The sequence below is a fragment of the Emydura macquarii genome, unplaced genomic scaffold, assembly GCF_026122565.2.
Source record: "Emydura macquarii macquarii isolate MOO-44397 ecotype Brisbane River unplaced genomic scaffold, CSIRO-AGI_Emac_v2 contig_2834, whole genome shotgun sequence".
NCBI classification, from domain to species: domain Eukaryota; kingdom Metazoa; phylum Chordata; order Testudines; family Chelidae; genus Emydura; species Emydura macquarii.
Window position 1 is genome coordinate 4,232,817 of NW_027132971.1, and position 26,910 is coordinate 4,259,726.

Here is a 26,910-nt window from a genome sequence, read left to right on the forward strand (position 1 = left end):
CACTGCTACAAAGCGTGGAATAATTGTCTAGTCAGTAATACCACTGAAAAGGATCTGGGGGTTATAGTGAATCACAAACTGAACAGAAGTCAACAATGTGATGCAGGTGTAAAAAAGGCTAATCATCATTTTGGGATGTACTAACAGGAGCATCACGCGTAAGACACAGGAGGTAACTGTCCCACTCTAATTGACACTCAGCTGGAGTACTGTGTCCAGTTCTGGGAGCCACACTTTAGGAAAGATGCGGACAAACTGGAATCCAGAGGAGAGCAACAAAAATGACAAAAGATTAAAAAAACAGGACATATTTAGTCTTCAGACAAGAAAACTGAGGAGGACCTGATAACAGTCTTCAAATAAATTAAGGGCTAAAGAAGGTGGTGATCTAAAGAAGGTGGTGTTCGATTGTTCTTCATGTCCACCAAAGGCAGGACAAGAAGTAATCAGCTTAATCTACAACAATGAAGATTTAGGTTAGATATTATGAAAAGCTTTCTAGTTATAAGGGTCTTTAAATACTGGAACAGGTTATCAAGGGAGGTTGTAGAAGCTACGTCACTGAAGGTTTTTAAGACCATATTAGACCAGTGATAATCAGACCTCAGTGGTTCAGGAGCCAAATTAGCGATCAACATTACACAGAAGAGCCACAGTAGTGTAAATTCATTGTTTCATTTACTATTTTTATATTTATATATATATATATTATTCTCACAGAAAAATGACTGACCAAGTATTATTATTTTATCAACTACAATTGTTTAATAACATAGTAAAAGCATCCTGACCAGTTAATAACTTCATTTGGATAATAATTAAATCACAGTTTTTTAACATCATGTGCTGCAAAGAGCCGCAGGAGACACATTAAAGAGCTACTTGCCGCTCATGAGCCTCAGTCTGAGTATCACTGAGTTAGACAAACACCTCTTAGGTATACCTGGTCCTGCTGGAATAGGTAACCTCTCTAGGTCCCTTCTAGTCCTACATTTCTATAATTATACAGACTGCTTTGAGATAAAGTCACTGTAGTAAATACTTGAACCTCTTGTGAAGGGCCAAGGGAGCGAAAACAGTACCTGTCCTGGATCCCTCAGCTGAAGACACCTCCATAAGAAGGGCTTCCCAGAGAATGGCTGTGGTGAGCAGGGGTACAGGGAATCAGTAGAAAGAACAGTGGACTTAATGTTACTGGGGAGTTTTCGCCTTCCTCTGCAGCATAGGGCACGGGTCACTTGCTGGTGGAGTTTCTGTACCTTGAAGTCTTTAAACCATGATTTAATAGCTCAGTGGGTGAGATTCTATGGTCTGCATTGTGCAGGAGGTCACACTAGCTTATCATAATGGTCCCTTCTGACCTTAAAGTCTATGAGTTACACTTACCTAAAGAAAGAAGGCTATATGAACAAACTGAAAAAAGAACAGGTTTCTTCTTCTTCCCACCACAGAAACCACTCTTGTGTAATCACACAAACATCAGTTCACGTTGACATTTTCACTCTTCATTTTGTGAATACAAAAGGACCAACTTCACTGTTGTCATACTTATCCGACACTACTCTGAAGTGAACAGCGCTGCATTTACGTATACTAGCAGTGAATCTGACCCTAAGTTTGCTTGCACACTCCAGCCACTGAGGGAATATTGTAGGTTTACAACCAGTGTCTCATTTTCACTTTTCACAAATAAAAATAAATTTATGGTATATTGCAAATAATTTGAGTGACAAAGGTGTATGTGTGGGGAAAAAAAGACAATGAACCCTACTATGACACTGGATAACTGCAGAGAGCGCCATTTGATTTAAATAGAAGTACTACACATGTATCTGAAGACAAAATATGGTCTGGTAAATTTAATAAGTAGAAAGTATCCACAGCAGCATGAAAAGTTTACTATGTTAATCTGTGAGTATTAAATAAGCAGCCATTACTGTAGAAAGAGTGCATTATTCTGAAGTACTCCACCTGACAGACAACAGAGTATGACAAAACACAAAATAACCAAAAGTCATGAAGAAATATATTACAGAAGTCACTTGGAGTCTCTCTGTAAAAGTAATATTTAGTTTTTACTGCTTTAGATGACATTTAAGACAAGATAACATTTAAATTATTCAAGAAGAGAAGAACTTGATTAGCTAGAAGTAAGGTAATGAATAATCCATAATTCTCTGTAGCTCCTCCTCTCTCACAAAAATAAGTTGCATAAAACAGTTTGACTATTTTGAGATCACATGGAACAGCAAAGATTTTCCAGTATGCAGTGGGAAAACCCAAGCATGTGTAATTGTGTACACATGAATTTTGCTCTCTCTGGAAATAGTTATATAAAAAGATTTTTTCTTTCCTGCAAATGTTAAGTCATTGTTACACTTGATCAGAATTATTGTATGAAGATCATTAATACAATGAACTTTTCATTGCTACTGGACTGAAATCTTTATACAAAAGGAAAAATAAGCTATATGCTGGACATGTGAGAAACCACTGCTTTCTTGTATAGTTTTTAAATGGTATCTTCAGAATAAATATGCGCTCAATTTTTTTTACATATTACTAATTTGATATGGGTACAATTTCCAAAGGTTCTTAAGCATCTAAGTGATTTAGAGTCCCATTTTCAAAACTGATATTTTAGTCTGACACTTAGGAGTCTATGTCCCTCAGATTTTCCGTGAGACTAAGGAGCGTACATTAGATAGTTTAGAAATTTTTATCTTAAGTGTTGTAGTCCAGATTCTTTTATGCTTAAAAATATAAACATATTAATTCTTTCCTACACAATGTACAAAGGCAGAAGCTTTTATATAGATTAAATATAAGCACTACAGCAATGATCTACATCCAGAAAATATTAGAAACCATAATGAGGACTAATTTCATAGACAGAATAGGAACTAGCCAAAGTAGTTCATTGCTAAAGTAAAGGACAGGAACGCTCGCTGTTTTAAAATTATTCTAAGTTAAACAACAACAAATTGAGCAGATTTTATTTAAAGTTCAAATATGGAAGATTTTATATGGTGTGTGGAAGGATGGGAATAGAAACTCTCTCTCTGACATAATTAGATATTTGGCATCTGGACCCTTAATAAATTAGCATGCTTTATGCTGCTACAACAAAGTCACCAATAACATCTGTTCATAGCCTGTTCAGCCTAGAGAACTCTGACCCTCACAGTCATTTTCAGATTAGAAACAGTGATTTTACATAACGTTGCATCATATGAATCTGTGTTAAAACAAGACCCCATTACAGAGCTAAACAGCTTCAAACATAACCAGCTAGCATGTGTCTTCACCGACGGCGGCAAATTCGCCACAGTCAGATCAACTTATCTGGATCGACTAAGTGGTCAGTGAAGACCCACTCAGTCCACCCAGAAGTCAACATACAAAGACCACCTTCTCAAGTGGCGTAGCACTGTGTCGACGGGATCGTGGTTCCTGTCAGCGCAATGCATTGAAGACGGCGCGCAGTACAGAGGCACAGAAGTCGACGGGAGTGACACAAGTTTTTTGCGTAGTTTGTGTAACTCCGGTCAACTGACGCCGAATCTCCGAAGTAAGTGTAGACCACCCCTGAGTGTAGGCAAGATCATTAGGGTTTCCTCCCCACCTGTGAAAATGTTATACCGCTGTATAAGAGAGCCAGGAACCAAAACACATGATTTCCACAGCTCCGTAAAGCTATTTATGGAAGCCAAGGATTAATGCATCATGCAAGGCAAATGAGGCTGTAATGAGTCTCTGTAAAAACAGGGGAGTACAAGTGCCAAATAATCAGTGGCATACTTCTAAGAGATCAGTAAAGAACAACTGTACAATGAGAAACAGAGTTACATGGCTAAACACTGCAAAAACCGTTGTACCATGTTTAACAGTAAAAACGTTGATTCTTTCTTAACCTCTTCACTTTCTTCTCAAATGGTCATATAAAGACACAAAATCATGGTGCAATGTTCTCCGGTGATACGCAAATGGCCAATTTCAATGCAGCAAAGATGAAGAATTTGTACTCAGGAAGATAGATTTTACTTCTCTATATGGGCCTTATATTCTCATTAAGGGGTCCGACCTGAGCTACTACAGTCATTTGATATAACAAAAACAACTTGTAATTAGTCAGACATACAAACCTACAATAAATTGAAATTCAAGAAGCAATCAATATAAAGAAATTAAGGCCAATGGATATATTTTCTAATATCTTCATTGTTAAAACTTGTTACATTTTCCTAACTAGGAATACAAATTCTAAGGATTCAAAATAAGAGTATTTCTTAATCCAAATAAAAATGTGAATTAATTATCTACAGAAGCCACTGGAAAACCAGTTCTTTTTCTTAGTGTGCGAGACGTGTTACAGCTCTTCATCAAAGACTGTACTCTGTAGATTCTTGTGGGGAGCGGGAAGACATAAGCAGCAGGAGAGACTGCTCTCTGCCTCAATCTTTCCCTTTGGAGAGAATTTTTGGGGCAGCATTGCTTCCTGGGAACCCGGTGTTCGAGCTGAGAAAAGAGGGGCTTGTTTGCATGATGTTACACTAAGAAAATACCCTTCCTCCACATCATTGGTTTCTCCTCCAATTGGAAACCAACCTGCATGGCCCTGCCATCAACTACAGCATGGTGGAGGAGGTGGCAACAAAAAACAGCAGGTTAAATGAGGATTTCAAAAAGTCTTTTATAAAAATGGCTGCATTATTTGTCACTAAAGGCAAATTATGCTATCCAAATTTTAAATTGAAAGCCACTAGGAGTTTGCACTAACAGGTGTGTTTGGGGCAACGGGGGACACAACTTCTGATTAATTTAAACCTTCTTTTAGTTACAATTACCATTAAGAGCTTAAAGAATATCTGGATAAAAGTGAGCTATACAAAAATTCAGATTGGATTCAGAGCATGACACAGCACTGAGATTGCCCTGGTCAAATTTAGGAATCATCTATTTCTAAGGATACATAGGGGGTGCCTTTTATTAGATCTATTGGCAACATTTAACACAGTGGTTCTCCACACCTTGTTTTACTGCCACTCATACAATACTGAAGTGGTTTAGGTCACATCCGACAGAGAGATCTCAGTCAGTGATGTTGGATGAATACTCATCTGCCTTTGCAGGAACTGTGGATGGATCCTGCTCCCCAAGAGTTGGGTTTTCAGTCCAATGTTTCTTTAATAGCTACATTCTACTTTTGGAAGAAACCAACTATATGTATCGCTACCTCCAGACTCCAAGGGTGATCTGCAGTGTCTGAAGAACTGTATTATTGAGATTAGTACTGGATTACAAGAAGCTGGCCAAAAACGACCCCAGAAATACAACATTATACCGACTGGTTCAGGAAGGAGGTGTAAGGAGAAGAACACTTCCCCAAGCCTCTCTCAGGTTTTGATAGCAAAGTGTTCAGAGACAGCCAGGAGAGTCTGTCTAGGTGTGGTTTTTATAGAGGGGCTGACTTTAGAAAATATCATCAGCAATAGTTAGGGATACTTTTTACCATATCAAGGCCTGAAAATTAAGTTGACTTAACTATGTTGGTCAGAAGTGTGAAAAACCCACATCCTGTGCAATGTAGTTAAGCCAATTTAATCCCCAGTGCAGACAGCACTAGGCTAACTGAAGAATTCTTCCATCAACCTAGCTACTGCCTCTCTGGGAGGTGGATTACCTATGCCAAGGGAGAACCCGTCCTGTCAATGTGCAGTGTCTACACTGAAGCACTACAGTGGTGCAGCTGTGCTACTGTTGCATTTCAACTGTAGACAAGCCCTTGTCATGTCACCAGATTACAAACTTCCCTCTCAAATTGTGACCTAGTAACCAGTTGCAGATTTGCAATATCAATAGGCAGTATTATAGGATTGGTAATAGCATGGCTGATTTATAGCAGTGTGCTCTATGTTCAGATGCTATTATAGTCAGGTTTGGTCAAACAGATTCACAGCCTACCTGCTGCTTCATATTTTACACTACTGGCCTTGGAATTACACATTTATGAAGTGTGACACCTGCTGAAAACCCTAGTTATATAGCAAAATAGCAATCTCACTTATCTCACCAGTAACTCTAATGACAGAGGAAATGTTTTGAGGTAGGTCCCAAATTTTGAAAAATCTAAACATAAAAAATGTTTAAAAGTGATTACATCTAACAGTGTTTCATGCACACATGTGACTTGCTGATTTCCTATTTATCTTCCTATCACCAGACTTTCAGTTCCAACTGATTGATAAATTATCACAAACTGACTGCACTTAGATGGCAATGATGCATTTCACGTGTTATATGGCACATGCCCCCTTCCGCCAAAATAATTCTGTTTCAACATATTTGTTCTTACCACAGGCAATAGTCCAGTAAACCAAGGAGTCTGGAGCCTGGTAGAGGATTCGGTATGGTGCTATCCTAGCACTGGAGTCCAGCACAACATCAAGAGTACCCACTAGGAGACCTGTGGAACACGAAATTGTGTTGGTGAATGTGCACTGCTTGATTATCTATTGCATATTAAATTACTACAGGACAGATCATTTTTACCAACAGGTAAAAGATCTATAATCAAAATAGATTTTAGCTTTTACATATGAGTTGATGTAAGTTTTAAAAGAAAACATACTAAAGAAAGATAAAACTCAGCCATTATTTAAAACAAAACAAACAAAAAAAACAAACAAACAAAAAAAACCCCACATTTTAAAACTTATTTAGCCATAGCTTATCAATTCCACATTATTTATGTATTTCCTTAAGGTACACTGAGTTCAAAAGTTCAAATTTGGAACTGCAGGTAGGAAAAGAATAATCCAAAGATTTCTAGCACAAGTCATCTACCACATTTTCTGGAACGGCTGTTGAAAACAAGTTTGGCCACGACTATACTTTGGGGCTGTTTAATTTCAGTGCAGGCATTAAGGCTGGGGCTCAGGTCTGGACTCTAGGACCTTGCGAGGTTTCCAGAACACAGGCTGCAGCCCGAGGCCAAATGTCTACACCATAATTAAACAGCCTCCTATAGCCCAAGGCCCTTGAGCCCCCATCAGCTGGCAAAGGCCAGCTGTGGGTGTCTAATTGTGGGTGTCTAATTGCAGTGTCGACATACCCCTAGAGCCAAACTGTTTTCAGCAACAAAGAGTAAAATAACGATGAACCTCTGGACATGCCAAGGAAGCCGTTGGCAACATCAACAGTTGTGTATCAAGTTCTACTGGATGTCTCCCTGCCCTTAGGGTTGCTAAAGATTTTCTGATCCATGCGTCTTTATAAGATACTCTGCAAAGGAAAGACAAAAACAAAAGCAAAAAAAACAAAAAAAACAAAAAACAAAAAACCAAACAAATGGAGAGAATTTTTTTAAATTCTTGATTACGTATAAAGAAGACATGGTAGATTTCACAAATCCACAAGTTGGATTTTATCTGTTTTTGTTAGATGTTTCTTTTCTTTTCTTTTTTTTGGGGGGAGCGGTGTCTCAAAGAGCTGTTTTGTGAGCTTTTGCACTGAACCCAAAGAAGGCTGGTGTACCTTTACCATAGGCATCCTTTCTCCAGGTCTTCATTAGATACTGGAGTTAAACAGGAGTCAAAACAAAAATTCCCCAAATTTTACACACCATTCTCTTCCCCTTTTCAATTACTCATTTTCAGTTTTGTGATGTCATAATTGCACTACTTCTCCATTTTGCTGTCCTTCAGGGTAGACAAAACCGGAATTTCTAATGTGAAAAAAGAACAGAACCCTTTCCTCACCCTTCCTCTTTTTTGAGACAAAATATCCTTTCAGACTCTCTTTAAACATCAGAAAGACACAAAGAGCACAAACTCATTGCTTTCCCTTTTGAGTTGCTTTTAAGTCCAAATGCCAATTGACATTTGGAATTATCCCACCCACAGTCAACATACAGCTATTAAGAGGAAATAAACTCATTTATAGTTCTTCCTGGGTCAGATGGGATGGAAGGTAACCTCCTCCTCCTGCATTAATGTCCATCAGCCACCCTTTTTTATCATGCTGAAGACAGACCTAGATATGTTGCCAGAACCTTGGCAGGCAGTGCTAGAAGGTTTCATGCCAATTATCGAACTGAATAGAAAATGTTTTATATGGAGTATCTCTTGTTTAACTAAGAGATACTCCATATTAACTGGACAAGATGGCCTCATTTATCAAATCTTTGCTTTATGCAGTCTCACCTCTTATTTGCCTTTTTGACGACTGCTGTGTTTTTACCAGATGGCTTCCCCAAACATTCGACAAATACTCCTAGGTAAGTTTGATTCCATTCAAAAACCAGTGACCAGTGGGCAAGAATAATTGAAATCAGGGGTTTTCAACCCTTTTTAAAAAACTGTATCCCTACTGTCTCAAGGTTTCACCTGAAGTACGCCTTCATTGTTTTCTCGCCTGGCTCCAGTGGCATACTCTGGGTCTCTGGTGCCCGAGGGCCAATGCTGCATTTGGGCCCCCCCTCCAGGCCTCACGTGCCCCCTCATGCAGGGCAGGAGGGGTCCCCGGCTCCCACAAGACGGTGCCACCCCCAGCTGCTCCGGGGAGAGGGGGTCCTCTACCTGCGGGGGAGGGGGAGAACATGCCGCTTACCTCCTCCTGCACAAGGCGGCGGAGCCCTGCTCCCCCTTACAATTACCCACCATGCAGCGCCTGGCTCTCCCGCTGCAGCCTGGCGCCAGCTCAGAGAGAGCGGCCTCATACCCCAGCCTGGGGTGGAAGGGAGGGGGCATGCCAGGCTGGTCCTTCATGACATGCAGCAGGGACAGGTGATGCAGGAGACTCCCAGCTGTGTGTCGTGAAGGGCCGGCCCAGCGCCCTCCAGCAGGCCAGCGCCCTGGTCCAGCATGCAGCCGGGAGGCAGGCTGCAGCCACTCACCTCCTGCTGGGTGTGGAGCAGGGCCCCCCAAAGCGTGGGGTCCAAGGCAGTCACCCCAATCCTCTTCCATACCCCCTACAATATTCTTAAGTAACCTCTGATTTAAATTGTTCCTTTAAAATGTGTTACCTTGCAACTCATCTACATTAAATAATTTTGCCTTTACGATGATAATGCCCTGATCCAGTAAAGCACTTAAGTACATGCTTAGTTTTAGGCATATGCATAATCCCTTACATGCTTAAAGGTAAGCATGTGCTTAAGTGCTTTACTGGACTGGGGCATAGGGCAACATTTTCTACAAGCAAAAGTGTACTGCAGTGGCTTCAGCTGTGTATTTGCATATAATGTGTTGCAAGAGTTACACTCAAGCTTCTGCATGCTTTACATCTTCATGCATCTGCTGACAGTATTAAAAATGCAAGTCATGAGGCAATAGCCAAATAAATTATTTGTATGCCACGTGTTCTCTCACTGTGATACAGCAGCATTGTTAAATCTCCTGATTTGGCCTGCGAATTCCCACATTCTTGACATTAAAATTTCTCAATTTCTTTCCTGCTGCAGCACTTCCAAAGTTGCTACGGTGTTGGGGTGGTCCTGCGCATTCTGCCACGACCTCTACAAGTCTGTCACAGCTGAAAACTAGGGGACACGGAGAACTGAGGACACTGGAAGCAGTAGAAACCCATCGATCAGCTCAGCGGGTCAAGCCAGAAGAGTATCCCCCTCCCTAACTCATTTGCACTGAGCTGTTGGAGACGGGCAAGAGAATAATTATGCATGATGTCAGCACCGCACCAGCGAAAGGTGGAGAGAGGAGTGAAAGGAGGGTTGACCAGCATCTGACGAAGTGGGTTGCAGCCCATGAAAGCTTACGCCCGCAGAAATTTGTTAGTCTTTAAGGTGCTACAGGACTCTCGTTGTTTTTGCTGTATACAGACTAACACGGCTACCCCTCTGGAACTTTTCAGTAATGGCGTAGGGTTGCCCAGTTCTTTTTAACTGGGGAAATAGATTGCAGAGATGCCACTGCTGGTAAGCCTAGGCAGAAGAAATATTCACAACACTCCCTAAAAACCCAGATGATTTCACTGAATCTCCTGTTTTCCATATCTTCACCCTTAACAGGTATTTTATGGCTATGACTATTTATTTATAAAACTGAACACACAATATTTTGATAGTAAGAAACATGTCTCAGAAAATTGTTGTTTTTTTTTTAAATAGTGTGTTTATTCATACATTATGAAGCCAATTAATATTGCCTGTTCAAATCCTGAGTTACCCTTGAAGGTTGTCCTTAAGGAACTGCTCCGTTTTACACCACAGATCAGTTTCTTCTGTATAGACAGGTGATGGAAGCAAAAGGAAATACTAGCTGTTTAAATTGATTCTCTCTCTGAAAGACTTTGGAACAGAAGGGATTGTATTAATTTTTATTAAAAAAAGAGTCTTTTTTAACCATCTCCCTGTTTAATAACTCAAGACAGAGCAAGTACCTTCTGCTATATACTAACAATTAATAGATTTTCAAACAGAAAGATGAAACTAAAAAAAAATAATCTAAAAATATACTTTTTAATTCACATTAAAACTGTCATGTATTACCCAAATCATGGTTACATCCTCTTGCATGAGTTAACCCTTGAATTACACAGCCATTTTTATATCCATGAAAAATTATGGACAAACAAGACTACTATTTTAACTTTTTAAAGTATTTCAGAATGTTAACAGCAACCTTACGACAAAATAAAGAATTTTAAAAGTTTCACAGTACTAAAAACCTTTAAGCCCTTATTCATATGACCAGTTCTTGCTGTGAATAAGGATTACTCAAGTGAGTAAGGGTTTGTAGAATCTACTCCATAGTAATTAAAATGAGGGCAGTGATCCTGCAAGCACTCACAGGTGAGTAGTTTAATGCACAGAAGTAATCCCATTAGACATGTGTATACAGGCTCAGAGCCTGAAATACTACACTTATTCTGCAAGTTACTCTGTGTAGGCTGACTGCACTCGCATAGAACCCCGTTCACTGTAGTGGTTGGTTCAGAGTTCTAGTTAGCATTACAAGGTACTATCAAGTTCAAAACAAATAAATAAAGCCATACACTCCCTTTCTCTCCCTCTCCGGAATATTTTGACCTTGTATTGTTAAAAGCAACTTCTAAAATAACTACACATGAAAGATACTAGAGGAAAAACAATTTCTTTTTTTTTCAGTTTACTTTATGCACTTGACAACACTGTGGGTTAAGGCTTTGTCTACACCTAAAATGAGGATGAAATACTCAGACACCCAAGAGATGTATTTAAACCAATCTAAGCCCCAGTACAGTCACCCTTAGGTTAACAGAAGAATTTTTCTGACAACCTCGCTATCGCCTCTTGAGGGGGTGGATTTACTACAGAGACAGAAGAAGCCCTTCCATCGTTGTGGCAAGTGTCTACACCACACTCCATTGGAATCAGTTTCCTCTGTTGGCGTAGCTCTCTCACACATAAAGCACTTAAAAATGCAGGAAAAAAACCACTGTAAAACCATAAAAGTTTGCAGGGGGAGTCCGGGACAAATGTAGTATCTGAAACAACTTTTAACTTAAAAAATATAAAAACCCCCCACAAGGAAGAGATCAATCTGAAACAGTCTTTTAAAACTTCTCATACCCAAATCTCTCTAAATGTCCCTTACTTTGATGGATGTCAGTCATTTCAGTCCCCAAGTTCCCTACATTCTTCACAAATTTGGTGTCTCTACTTTTATTGATGAAAACTATTACATCAGAAATAAAGAATCATGAAACTGAGGTTAAGGGAAAAATCAGGGACTTGGGCTACATGGAAACTTTTTTTTTTTTTGGTTATCCAAAACCAGGTTAGACGTGGTCACCTGGACGATGAAGTACAGTAACCCTTCAAACCTTTAAGTCACTGCATGATACAGCAATGGCTGTCAAGCTATTCCACAAGCTATTTGTCAAAAAGGTGAGAACAGCAGACTGGGAGGCTTCCAGTTCAACTTGAAAGTTTTAACTTAGTGATTTTTTTAAGAATTTTCAGTTCAATCCCAGTGATTTATTACTCCCACAACATTCAGTATAATAGGTAACCTGCACTAAGAAAAACTGACTCTTACTGAAGACATACTGAGCTGTCATGACTGATTCCTCACCTTGGTGAGTATGGTCATTAGGGCCTTTCTGAGTCATCGTGGTAAACTGCCACAGTAACTAACTGCAGAGGATTCATTTCAGGACTATGCGGAGCTTTTCTTAATTAGCATAATTTTACACATGGCCTACCAAAATAAAGATAAACTTTAAAAATCAATATTAAGAGAGAAAAATGTGAGTTATTAAATTAAAAAAAAAAAAAAAAAAAAAAAAAAAAGACAGCTTAACTCTACAAAGAATCATAACCTAGTGTACAATTAAATGGACAATTCTCAGCTCCTCAAGATACCTTCTGTCAGAGATTTCTTTTTTTCCATTGCAACTGAGCATGGAAATCTTTAAAACAAGATCAAGTCTAGCACTGCATGTTGTTTCAACCAAATTCCAACAGAACTAGGATTTAGCCAGATTGTAACGCTCCCAATCTTCCCCACCCCTCCCCCCATCACACTGGTAAGCAGTTACTCAAACACGTATTAAATACCCCTGTCAGAGTTCAGGACAACTGCACCTGTGGTTCAGCAAGGGCACCCGCTTTCAGGCTTCTGGCTCCTCAGCCATCACCTCTCTTGACCAAAGACTCGCGTCTCTCTCCCTCCTGCCAGGTTTTTGTTTTGTTTTTTCCCAGGCTGCACAGTTCCATGCCTACACTGCATTATTCACAGTGAGCCAGAATGCCTAGACAGGCCAATGTTGGAGTTTTGCTCTCTCTTCAGAGACTATAAGCAGTGTAACTGCCCAAGTTATAAGTCACCACACAGCTCTCTCAAAGCAAGCACGTTTATTAAGGTGAAAGCATTACAGAGAAAGCATATTAAAAACAATAAAAATCTATACACGTTACTAAGACTACCAGAAATCACCAACCCAACACCAACAAGGGTGTTGGTCAGTGAACACATCAAACCCCACAAAGGGGTTCTTCTGTGGCTACAAGTTCATAGCAGCTTTAGCTCAGAGCAAGCACCTCCCACTGAAGGCTTAGTCTTTCCTTTGCACGGCTTTAACCTTTGATCTTCAGATTCTGGGAACAAGTAATTAGCATTCCTCATGGCATAGCTTCCAAAGATTGCATGTCTGCATAACTGCAGGTGGAAATTTGCATTCACCTCCCCCTAGAGCAGCAGTTCCCCAACTGTGGGTCGGGACCCCAAGTGGGGTTGCTTCATCAGCAGATGGGGTCACGGCAATCCCGAGCGTGCAGAGGACACCGTATTACAAAATGGTCTCCTCTGCACAGCTTGACCTCACACACACTATATGCAGAAGGTCATGTCGCACGGAAGAAGCTATTTTGTTGTACAAAATGGCGCCCTCCATGCAGCATGACCTCACATGCACCGTATGTGTATGAGGTCACACAGTCCAGAGGATGCCGTTTTGTGAAGCAAAATGACATCCTCCTTGAGTTGTGACCTTGCATGTACAGTGCGTGTGAAGTCATACTGCATGGAGGACACCATTTTTAAACTGCAAATTCCATGCTGTCTGGGGTAGTGGGAAACAACACATCTGAAAATGGGGTCATGCAGGGAAAATGTTTCTCAGTAAACCATTTGACAATGGTTTGTCCATTCTTGTCGGATCTATTATTCAATGTAGTTCTTTGAAGTTGACAACACTTCCTGGAGCTCAAAACAACACATAACCTTTGCATTCAATATACTGGACTCCAGCGTTACTTAATTCTGTAAAATTTTTCAAGGCTATTGCAGGAAATTGCCATATCTGTCACATCCCAGTATAGTTGCTAATTAACTACTTTGTGACCACTAGAGGCAATCTTCGATGAAGCTATGCTGATTTACACCATGACCTAGCCCTAAGAATTAAATTTTGTATTGATTTAATGGGCTGTGGAAAAAGTAATTCTAAAACTTGGATGTCATTAACTAGGTTCTGAAAATAGAGACTCACAATAACAAAAACAAAGTAGCCAAGATGTTCAGCATGGGAAGGTAATTTTATTTCCCTTAGTCACTACAATGAATCATTATTTCCCCCTACTTTTGCAAGGCAGCTCATGTGGTTGATTAGGTAACCAGCTCACATTTATTTTTATTACAGGAAGAGGTCATTCAATGATTTACCTGTCAAAGGCCAGTGTAAACAATACTTAAAGCTCCATAGTTAACATCCTATTTGCCTTATTTGTGTGAGTAATTCTAGGGACTTCATTAATGACAATAGATAAATAAATAGATGTCTTTCTCAAAAAGTTAATTAGACTTCTACTAGCTGGAAAACTAAACATTCCAGCCTGACAATAGCACCAGAAGCAACATCCTGTTGAAAAACCCAGCCACCCTCAACTTTTGAAAAGCAAGGAAGGTGCTGGGATTTCTACCAGGGTGCCATGCCCACATTCTGCTTGGAGACAAAAGTGTCTTAGCAACTGGCTAGATGTCCAATAGATATGAAGATTCTGTTTCAAGAGGACTATGTTAATGGGAACTAGAAACCTTTTAGTTCGCACCTGCAGTATCTTCGCATGGGAGTTACAGCAAAGCCCTTTGGTGCATGCTGCTATTCACACCCCGTAGTCTGAACTGTGGGGCAGTGTAGACAACTCCTTAGAGAGGAAGAAAGGTTTTGCTAATCTAAGGGCTTGCCTATAAGGGAAAGTTTTACCTGTTATAATTATACATTTAGCTTGAAACTCTTCCCAAACAACATAAACTAAACCAAAAAATGACACCAATACCAGGATAAAAGAGTCCACATGGGGGTTATACAGATTTAACTATATCCATTTAACTTCACATCTTAGGTTATGCAAAAAACAAAAACAAACCAACCACCCCTCACAACACACCACCTTCCTTAGTGTAGACAAGACCTAATCCCCCTCAACCTTCTGTTTTTAAGTCTTCTTCCCATGTGAATAATTTCAGTGTCTGCCTCTGCTACTGCTCATACCTTTCACCCAAGCACCAATAATGTGAAATTGCCATGGCTCAACAGTTTACTTGATGACCACAGGCTTCTGAATATCCACAACTGACCTAAGTCTAATTATTTTCACTCTGCTGGTTAGCAAAGCTACTAGCAGCAGAAGCAGCACTGGAGCAGTCTAGCTGCAGACTGAGGAAGACAAAACTGCATTTATGTATGACTGTCTTTGTCAATGCTAGGTGCTAAGTAGCATTTTAAAATGTGTTAATTAAAATGTTGATATTTTAAAATACCACTTGTTTCCCCAGTGTAGACAAACCCAGAATGTGTATACAGAGACCAAAATAACTGTAGATGCCTTTAAAATGACATCAGAAGAGGTCTGGTGGTCTTTCCACTGAGCCTCCAAATATTTCCAGTTTATCAGACTCTGATGAGGACATTAAGTGCAGTAAGTCATGCATACTTAGAAGTATACAGGTCCGAGAAGTAAATCTACCAGATCTGCTAAGTCTTTTTTTTCCCCCTTCTTTCTTTTAAATAAGAAGTGGGGACGGGGTTGGTTGAAGGAGTGAAGACCGAATATGGCAGAAGAAGGAATGCTAGTCTGGGTGTGTGAAGGGTCACAGCTGATTAAAATCAAGATTTGGATACTTAAACTTTCTCATATGCCTAAAGAAAATAAATGGTGACCTAGGTATATACAATATGCTAATTGAACTAATTGTAACTGTTTCATTTCAAGCCACATAAAGCACATGTTCCTCACTGAACACTATGTACATACTGAGTTTGAAATATAAAATCCTAACAGTTTGTGCTAAACAGGAATGAGAAAAAAAAAAACCAGGTACAAAGTTTGTTAAAGCATGAAACACCTTTTCACATGGTCAGGTGACAAACTGGCCTAAAGTGTCATTTTTCAGAAAGTTTTAAGTACTTACAAATAAAGGTTATAAACAATGCTTTCCTCAAGCATAAGAAATTCTTAAACTGTACTTCGGAGGAAACTAAATTACTTCTCAAAATTGGGATAAGAATGTCTTGGCATATGCTCAACAGTACTGCGTAATTGTGTGCAGGGTAACAGTGACACTTGCAGTCTTTTTAAAATGTACCGTTACATTAAACTTGGCATTCACCAACAAGCACCAGTCAGCCAAGCTTAGTCTCTTTCCAATGTCACAGCAACAAGACAAGCCTCATTCCCCACCACAAAGAAATATTTGGTGAGAACAGACTATGCTCCATCAGTTCCTGTTACCATTATCAAGTCAGCATATTGCCATCTGCTGTCTACTGATTAAATACTAGAAAGATCTTTGGCAACATTTCATGGACTTACAGTACTACTTTGCAGCTTGAAATGAGCGCTCTCAGACACGTGGTGATCCAGCTGCTAGAAGAAACACTTTATTTACAAAACAATTCATACCACAGACACTGCTCTTGTAAAGAAACAAAAAATATGCTACTTGCCTAGGGATCCAAACATAATTTAACAAGTGGTCACTTAAAAAAAAAATGGAACCAATCATTTCATACCAAGCTAACATATTTTTGGTAAAAGGAATACGCTTCTCCTCTTTTGCGTTTACACGAATCCTGACTTTCTACCTCTGCACTTTATACAATGTGTTTGTTTCCATTAGCAATTAGAAGTGCACAATACTATTTCCCTATTATTTTTTTCCAAAATAAGTCTGGAAAGCATCACTATATAAGAAAGCTGATAGCCAGAGACTTCTCTTTAATCTATTTGTAGTGTTAAGATTAAGCATTACATTTTATGGAAAAAAAACAAAAATCAGGTTATTTCACTTATAAATGCCTAAGGCATGCACAGAAATTGTATATCCAGGATTGAGCTCTGTACCACCATGGGGAAGATCCAAGTTCTACTTCTCCTCTCAATCTCTCACGGCCCAACTTGCCTAGGGTGAAAATTCCATACAGACACTTGACTCTTACTGGGAAGGAGCACTTTGTGTTGCCCCAAAACAACCCATTTGTATCCAACAAGTTATGACCTAACAGTTCTTAGGTCAAGAGAGCTGATTGCTGTCAAATTGGGAGATGAATATACATTTGAAGTGTGGGAAAATAGATGTCACAGGGATATGGGTGATCCCTACCACCATGGAAAAAGATATTACAGTAAAGCTCTCTGTCATACTGATAAACTGAGAGAAGATCAAAATCCATGTCTCAGGGTCAGACAGGCCATAAAATATAACTGCTTGCAAGCCTAATGCAAAAAGTGATATGGGATTTTATTATGAACAATGTTAATCAAACACTGATTTTTTTTTTAAACCACAAAAATAAGCTTTTAGCATCATCCTGAAAAATTAATGAAGCGACTCAAGAGAAAGGGGGAGTTTAAAGAGCGGCTATGAAAATCCAATTTACCAAACACCATTTCCATTTTTCAACTCGTATCTTCTTTTAAGGCTTGTCTGCAAAAGAAAGTTGCAGTGGTATAATCTGAACTGATTTTTAAACCAATATAATTACACCGGTACAAAAAGCTATGACATTCTGATTTTAGTATGACAGTGCTTAAGATCAATTTTAACTAAACCAAAATAATCAGCTTTATGCAAATTATTATAGTTTATTATTTGTACTGTGGTAACTCACAGGAGCCCCAATCCTTGACCATGGCCCACTATTCTAGTCACTGTGGATGTGTCTATACTGCAATATCACACCTGCAGCTGGCCTAGGTCAGCTGACTCAGCTTGCAGGGCTTGGCCTTAGAGCTATACAATTGCAGGGTAGACATCAGGACTTGGGCTGGAGACCAGGCTCTAAGGGTATGTCCACAATGCAGTTAAAAATGTGTGGCTGGCCTGAATCAGCTGATCCAAACCACTTGTGGGTATCTAATTGCAGCGTAGACATAGCCTGCACTAACATAATAAAAAGGCGATTGCTGTCCCAAAGTACTTATAAGTATCAAGCTAAACCAAAATAAGCTACTCAGACCAAAATACAAGTACAGGGGTTTACATATAAGTTAACATTCACACCTTTAGTTATACTGCTGCGACTTGTTTGTGTTCACAAGCTCTTCTTCTAACTAGTTTGCATGTCAATTGTCATTTTAAAACTCAAGGCAAAGCTTCCTCATGTTTTCCTGGGGAAAACAGGTCAGAAGAAGTCAACACAAGAAGGAAAAACAAAAAATATTTGCATCTTCAGGACACACTTCAGAGATGAACAGTGTCTCCTCCTTAGCACAAAGAATGCAGATAACTCTACCACAGTGAAAACCTTGTATACAATATTTTCAGTTGTCTTTAAGTCTGAATGATTGTTTTCCCACAGTGACCACACCAAATTTTACAGACTATTATTTGATGACATACCCATTGATGGACTATATTTTAGGGCATGTAAGCGGATAATCTAACCAACCAAATTTCAATATTGTGTCACTGCAAATAGGATCAAGAATTAAAGAGAACATTTCTTTAAACAGTATCATCCTGATAATTTCACCTGAATGTTTCTTTAAACAGGGCCACATAACTGATTTGACTTTATAGTACTATAGTCACAATTTCCCAGATTTCTGAAAGACTATCTTAAATGTGATCAATTTTTCAAGATACATCCCCTACTGACTGTGTAAAGTTTCAGTGGAGACAAGGTGGGTGAGGTAATATTTTTTATCGGTCCAACTTGTGTTGGAGAAGGAGATGAGCTTTGGAACTTGCACAGAACTCTTCTTCAGGTAAAGTTTCAGTAGTTTTATATTCTGGATATTCTGGTCATTTATATCTCGAATATATTTTTAGCAACATTTTTAGAGTATTTCAGTCAAGTGTATTCAGTATATGACAAAAGTTCTACAAGTGGTGCCAAGAGTTCTCTCAACATATATACCCTAGAAAAGTCTAGTTTCCCCTAGATTACAAACACTAAATTATATTGTAAATTCTTTGGTGTAAAGACCGTGTCATCCTCCTGAGTGGATATACCACACCTAGCATACTGGGGTCCTGATCCTGACTGAGACTTTTGGACATTGCCACTAAAACTAGTGATTTTAGGAAGGCTATTTCTATATTCTATGCCTATTTGTTTAGGTATGATCCTATCAGCAAGTGGTATCCATATCACCTCATGGAAAAGGCGACAAAAACATTTCTTACTAAACAAAACAAAAACAAAACAAAAAAATCTAAAGCCTAAAGATAATCTTCCTCAAGTGAAGAAATACTAGCAGTAAAGGAAAGATTTAGTTGCCACCATTGCCACATTCCCAGGTGAAGTGCAATTTCAGGCAGGGCGCATATATAAACAAACATCCATGAACAACAGTTTACAACATATATATGGGATGGTATAGAACAGTTTGTACTAAGACAATATGAAACATACTGTATATTTTATAACCTGGGTCCATTTAATGATATACAACACATCTCAATAATCAAAACTCCAGAACAAAAAGGGACACTAAACACCTACCTTCTTCTGTGTTATTTCTGAACTTCAGTTTCCAACCTGTCTGATAATGTGGGCCTATCAGACACTGAGAAAAGAGGATGCAATCGCATGGTTTACTTCAAGAAGACTGAACAGTCCTATCACTACTCAAAGATGTAAGTATAGACTCAAAAGAATACATTTTCAGAAGTGACTTCTAAATCTGTACAATTATATCATTACCCACAACGCTGCATACACAGTTGTACATGTGCACAGGATCCTGGATATGCATGCACACTGCATTTTTTTTTTTTTTTTTTTTTGGGTAAACCAGCTGCGAATATGTTCCCAAATGTTCCCAATAACTGTGATGCTAAATTGGGATAATTAGGAAATTAGGAAACTGTGCTTCTAATTAGGATAATGGAAAGAACTGTAAGAAGCAATCATGCAATCCATGGGATTAGAATATGTGATGAATTCTTCACAAATTTATGAGTAGCAGACTGCTGAGGGAAAAGAATAATTTAAGATGGATTTGTCATTCCTGTCCATAATTTCCATGAAAGGAAATGCCAGCAGCTGTCAGAAGTGACTGCTGATAACTTACCACGGCTAAGGAGAAGCAGTATTTCGGCCACTTTTTATGAAGAAAGTAAGTAGGTTTCTCAACATACAATGTTGATGGCTGAAGAATGAACAAACATCCTACGGCTTGCCATTTTAACTGAAAAAATTCCCTGTAAAGGCACTTATCATTAGATTGTAAATTATTTTCAAGCAAGGACAACATACAAGGCCCAAAGAAAAATGGAATTCTCTGATAAAGCTACATAGAGCCTAGCACCAAAAATGATAGCAGTCCACAATGTTCATTGACTAGTTTAGAGAAATTTAGTTTCAGCAAACATGGATTAAAAACACACACTTAAAAGAATAAATTTCACTGATTCAGAAATTGGCATTGATTCAAGGAGGACTATTGGTAATACAACTGAGTTGAGTTCTATATTTCCAATTCATGGGTTTTTTTTCAAGGCCTTTTTTTTAATGTTATGTAGGTACGGCAGTGCTGAATCCAGATATGAAAGGTGTATGTTGCATCACTTTACTGGGATCATCTCATCCTGATCATATTTATTTAAATGTTAAGCTTTCAATACAGATAATTTATATTAGCCAAAATATACTAAATATTTAGAGAACTCACACAATCATAATATGAATGAAAACTTACTGTTCTCAGAACACATACTTTATCTAGGACATCCCAAAAGGGACATACAGTAGAGATTCAAAAGCAAAACTGCTCTCTTACTGCCAAACACTGAGATGTACCTACATAACTATGTTTTTTTTGTTGGTTTTTTTTTAAAATCAATATATACTAAAAGAAAAGCAAGCTCCTCAAAAAAAGAAGAATTTCTGCAAATTGCCATTATTTTGTTTCTTAGGTAATCTTTACAATTCCTATGGTATCTGTAATTGCATAAGTACTAGGAAAAACTTTATAGTATTTATAAATAAAGGCAAATTATTCTACTACTACTCTAATAAATTATAGCACACTGCTAATTGTCAAGTAGTAACCCCCAATGACTCTCCTGAAATAACATTTTCCCTGGCAGAGAAGTACGAACTTGGTGAACTGTGGTGAAAAATACCTATAGCTCCCTAATTGCAAAACTTTATGATTACAAACATTTTTCCCCAATACCATTATTTTAATTCACACAGCTCCCATTGCCTGAATTCACCCTCTCTCCCATGACACCTCCATTATCTTACTGATACTGATGTAGGAAGTGATTATCACATCTGACAAATCATTCACTAAACAATAACAAAACAGCAGCAGCATTATGTGGCTGCTATGATTAAATAATCGATGATAAAGTCAAAAAAAGAGCGTGGGGAGAGGAGAAAATCTGGTATCGATGTAGAGTCAGAAGCACTGCATGACAGAAAAAACGATCAGCATTTTCCCTATTACCTGTCACAGATACAGACCACTCTCTCTCACACACACTGCCTAGGTGGGGTACACTTCTGTTCCGAATACACTCACTACACCAAAGTGCCAGATACTGAGGTCAAATAAAATTAAGATTGGGCCGATATCACCAAAGACACAGTAGGCTTGAAATGCAGAGTCGCCCTGTACATCCCCCAGTATGGATATTGAGAGAGGAGCCCTCTGCTCCCTTACCAGCCAGTCCTCCGCCGCCTCCATCGCCTCCATGCCCCTTCCTCCTCTGCAGGATGAAGTAAGGGTTGGCCCTCTCCGTGATCCACAGGGCGTTTGCCAGCAGCACCTCCCCGGGATTCACCCACATGCTCCCAGCAGAGCCCAAAGGCAGCTTGCGGCGGCTGGTTTCGAAGGTTTAGCTCATTCACAGCCCGGTGGGGTCAGGAGGATGCTGGCGAGATCCAGGTCCCATTAAACGCGCTGTCCGAATCCGATCCGGCCGAGAGACAACGAAGCCCCAGCCAGAGCGAGCAAGCCAGGGGGGAGGAAAGGCAGCAGCATCCTCTCTGGGACCGCTCCGCCCGGCTGCTCCCGAGCAGCACTGGCGCAATCCTAGAGCACAGGCAACTGCAGCCGCAAGAGGCGGCGGTGGCAGGATCAGCAACGCAGCGATGAGAAGAGCGGTGACATCAGCACGGGCAGCACCCGCAGCGGCCGCGGAGCAGAGCGGAGCCCAGCCGCGCGCGCCGCGCTGCCTCCCGCCCAGCCCTGCCTGCACCCTTGCACTAGCAGCTCGCTCTGACTGCACCACTGCTGCCACTACTGCTGCGAGCCTCCCACCCGCCGTACAGCGACTGGCTCAGAGGTGACTGCTCGCCACTTACACACCGGGCACCGGCCGCACCGCAGCTGCTGCTCTAATCCCCTGGGGCGCCCCTCCCCCTCAAAACCTACACGGGCCACGCCAGCCAATGAGCCTTGAATGGCACGACTGCAGAGAGACGCTCTGGCTCCGAGCGGCTGCAGTGATCCCCCAGGACCAGCCCTCAGCACGCCCAGCTGGCCTGGGAAGAGCAGTCGGAGCTACGCTGTCGCTGATCCCTTAGGGAACACGCAGCACCCTCACCATCCCTCTCACACAGCTCAGGAATACCTCACTACCACCAGCAGCGGCCTATAGGCTGCTGCGCAAGCACCCAGGTGACCGGTGCAGAGCCCTCCCCACCCGAGCGAGCTGAGCTGAGCTGAGCTGCTCCCTTCTGAACACATGCACACGCACAGAGGTGCCCCGGCCAGAGCCCCGCAGGGCAGCACTACCCCGCTAAACACCTCCGCCGGCCTTGAAGGCTGCACGAATGCTTCGGACGCGGAGCGGGCGCGCACTGCCGAGATGCACCAGAAGGGCCGCTCCGGCCCTCGCGGGCTGCCAGCCGCTCCCCGCTCCGCGTTGTTGCTGTAGCAAGGGCGGGCACTGCACCTGCCCGCTGCACAAGGCACGCACGCACGCGCCCCCACTCTCCGGGCGCAGCGGCCTCCTCCGGCCGCAGAACTAAGGCGTGTCAAGGTTCTAAGTGGGCGGGGCGGGCGCAGCCGCGACCTGCCTGAAGTTCCATTGTGGGTGTTTCTTGCTGCCTGCAATCCCAAGAGCCAGGCACGCGCCCCGCCTGTCATTGCGCCCAGCAGCCGGGAGGGCTGCCCTCGCTCCTCCCCCTCCTTCCGGTCCCGGTCGCTAAAAGCCCCTTGAGCAGCTTTGGGAACTTTCTTCCAAATGTAGCTCATGCTCCCATCCTTTCCCTCCGCCCTACGCACACCTTGCTTCTCCCTCCGGTATGCCGAGTGTGGAACTGGCTCCGACCCCCAGGGAACCAACACAACAGTGGCTACAGCAGCCATCCTTGCTTGTGTGGCAGATTGGGGCACTCTTCTGTACTTTGCACTGCACAGGAGCTATGACCCCCTGTATCATCTGATCTGTTTGTGTTAGGCTGCAAGCTTGTGGGGATGAAGATTTGACCTTTTCCTACAGCTGCTGCAAAGAGAAATTGAAAAGCCTGAGATTTTCCTCCTGGTGAAAACCCAGGCTTTCCCCCTTCTGCCACTTGTGTGGGTGGGGGATGTGAGAAATGACATGAAATAAAGTTTTTGCATTATTGCTGAGTAAAATAAAAGAATCAATTTGCTCTATGGGCTACAGTATTCGAATGCCAGAAGGGACCATTGTGATCATCTAGTCTTACTGCATGTATGACAGTGTGACTGGCTTAGTGGATAGAGAGGAAGCAGTAGATGTGATATATCTTGATTTTAGTAAGGGTTTTGACAGTAACACATAGCCTCATAAGCAAACGAGGGTAACGTCTCATAAGCAAAGTAGGGAAATATGGTCTAGATTAAATACTAGGAGGTGGATGCACAACTGGTAGAAAGACTGTACTCAAAGAATAGTTACCAATGGTTCACTGTCAAACTGGAGAGTGTAGCTAGTGGGGTCCCACCAGGGTCTGGTCCTATTCAGTTTTTCATTAATGACTTAAATAATGGAGTAGAGACTATGTATATAAAATCTGCAGTTGACCCAAAGATGAGAGGTTTTGCAAGCACTTTGCAGGACAGGATTAGAATTCAAAATTACTTTGACAAATTAGAGTATTAGTCCAAAATCAACAAGATGAAATTCAATAAAGATAAGTGCAAAGTACATCACTTAGGAAGGAAAAATCAAATGTACAACCACAATATGGGGAATAATATAAGCAATAATATTGCTGAAAAGCATCTGGGTGTTATAGTGGATCACAAATGGAATATGTGTCAGCAGTTTGATCGGTTGTGAAAAAAGGATAATATTCTGGGGTATATTAACAGGAGTGTGGTATATAAGATATAGAAGGTAAATGTCATGCTCTGCTTGGCTCTGGCAAGGCCTCAGCTGGAGCACTGGGTCCAATTTTGGGCATCACGCTTTAGGAAAGATGTGGACAAATTGGAGAGAGTCCAGGAGAGCAAGAAAACTGATGAAAGGTTTAGAAAAAGAGATCTATGAGGAAAGATTAAAATTAATGGGCATTCTTAGTCTTGAGAAAAGAAGTCTGAGAGGGACCTGATAACAGTCTTCCAATGTGTTAAGGGCTGTTATAAAGAAGACTATAATCAATTGTTTTCCATGTCCACGGGAGATAGAAGAAGAAACCATGGATTTAATCTGCAGCAAGTGAGATTTACATTAGATATTAGGAAAATCTTTCTACAAGGGTAGTTAAGCTCTGGAATAAGCCTCCAATGGAAGTTGTGGAATGCCCATTATTGCAGGTTTTCAAGGACAGGTTGAATAAAAAGGTCAGAGATGGTCTAGGTTTACTTGGTCTTACCTCAGGATAGGGGGCTGGACTTGATGACTTCTCAAGGTCCCTTCCAGTCCTACATTTCTATAATTATATCATTTACCCCCTCCGGCAAATTCCTGGGCCTTATCTTTTAGAAAAACATCCAATCTTGATTTTAAAATTGTCAGTGATGGAGACTCCACCATAACCTTTGCTAAATTGTTCCAAGGGTTAATTTCTCTCACAGTTAAAAATTTACACTTTAATTCCAATCTGAATTTATCTAGCTTGGTTTTAGATCAAGAAAATAATCTATCTTCAAATTCAAATGAACCTGATCAGTTAGGGGGTTTGAACTGTCTTCTTACTGCAATCTCTCTGCATATGCCCATTCTCTCTAATCTGCTCTGTTGTAGCCAATGCCATTTTCATGGTTATCATCTGCACTAGCCAAAGCCACAGCGTGACTCATTCCAGAGATTTTGGATTCACTTTTGAAGGACTGAGAAATCCCCACATGCTTGACCTTCAAGCCAATTAGACTTACAACACACTATAAATAATTACACTGGCCAGTCCTCCAAGCTGCCAAGAAAATATTGAGCTCATTGAGTGAGTTTCATTCTTGTTGGGTGAGAGAAATGTTGGTATTTACTAAGATACTTAACTCCTAGACTTGTTTATTGATAAAGTACTGCTGGCAAAATGAAATTAAGGCTCTAAAACTCCAATAAAACATCTCCATTCAAACTTAATTCTGTTTCTCACTCACTAGTCAATAATATCCAGGTGAAATGTTATACATAAAGCTATGAATTCCACCTGTATGATGGTACCACATGTTTAAAGCTATGTAGCCCCGATTAGGCACGAGTGGTTAAGCAGGTATATCTTAAACAAAGGAATGTGTGTTTACCTCAATTTACATATAAATAATAAACAAGGTCCTTGAGACAGCAAGAGGGAGCCAAGGTAAATCTGCATTTCAGTACACAAAGAGAATAAGAAAGAACACCCCCAGACTCCACATCACCACCTTGACTGTTTGAATAAACTTTGTTGTGAGGTGTAATCTTCAGAAGAATCCACTTAAAAGGAGGAACTTGACTATAAAGGCGAGGGGCAAAAAGACCCCCAGGTATTCTCTCTCTCTCTCTACATCTCACATTCCTGGGTGCAATCTAGACTAATGAGGGGCTGTGTCACTACTTGCCCTGCAACCTTGAGTGCCTCACAATACTTTGCTGCTGTCGCTCCACCTGGGCCTCTCACAAACAGCCTTCCATTATGCAGATAACACTCTGAGCATCTCTGAATAGCTGCAGACTGCCAGCCACACTCCAGTCACACTCTGGCTTCCACCAGCCTTGGTTACTACTTGCAGGGTGACCCCAACACATGTCCAGTCCCAAATTTCCCAAAAATGTGTGCTCTGCACTGTCTAGCCTTCTCCTGGACAGTTCAGATATTAGAAGTCCATTAACCCCTGTAAGGGGTCAATGAACAAAAGCTTACTACTTTAATTGGAGCTACCAAACAGTTCAGTTTAAACACAACACTGGATTAATTTTCATTAAAGATTAAAACAAGTTTATTTATCAACAAAGAAATAGATTTTGAGTACAAATATAAGGCATTAAAGTCAGAAATGATTACAAGAGAAATAAAGATAAAACGCTTTCTACTCCATAAAACTTAAACTAGACTTGGTTCAAGGTAAAATCCTTACCCAATGTTCCCAGCAATATTGCTTACAAAATTTCAGGTCAGAATCTCTCTCCACAGTCAAATGGCTGGTGCCTTTGTCATCTTAGGTGGAAGTGAGAGAGAGAGATGATTAGAGAGAGATGACCTGAGGTGTTTTTGCCTCTCACTTTTATAGTTCAGTCACTCTGTGAAGTGGATTCTTTTGAGAATTATCCCTCAAAGCAAAGTTTATTCAAATAGTAAAGAAGGCAACGTGGGCTCCTTCTCCCTGAATGTGCTGAAATGCAGATTTACCTTGTCTCCTTCTTGCTGTCTCAAAGAGCCTGTTTACTACCTATATGTAAATTGAGGTAAACACACACTTCTTTGTTTAACCACTCCAGCTTAGACAGGGCTGCATGGGTTTGAACATTAGCCATCAACATCATATGGGGAATTTGTAACTTTACATATAGTGTTGCTACATACATTTCACCAGGGATATTATTGACCAGTGAG

General features: G+C 40.6%; 1 protein-coding gene across 2 annotated transcripts in view; it reads right to left on the minus strand.

The window, feature by feature from the left end:
• Positions 1 to 22,933, minus strand: part of TBC1D9 (TBC1 domain family member 9) — an 88,616-nt gene extending 65,683 nt beyond the window's left edge. The window contains exons 1-2 of one of the 2 annotated variants that reach the window (XM_067567959.1): positions 21,623 to 22,933; positions 6,356 to 6,466 (exon numbers count right to left, since the gene is read on the minus strand). In XM_067567959.1, the coding sequence (XP_067424060.1) occupies positions 6,356 to 6,466; positions 21,623 to 21,749 (238 nt within the window). In that variant the 5' untranslated portion in view covers positions 21,750 to 22,933. The remainder of the gene's footprint in view (positions 1 to 6,355; positions 6,467 to 21,622) is intronic. The other variant, XM_067567961.1, reaches the window with a different exon arrangement.
• Between the last annotated feature and the right edge of the window lie 3,977 nt (positions 22,934 to 26,910).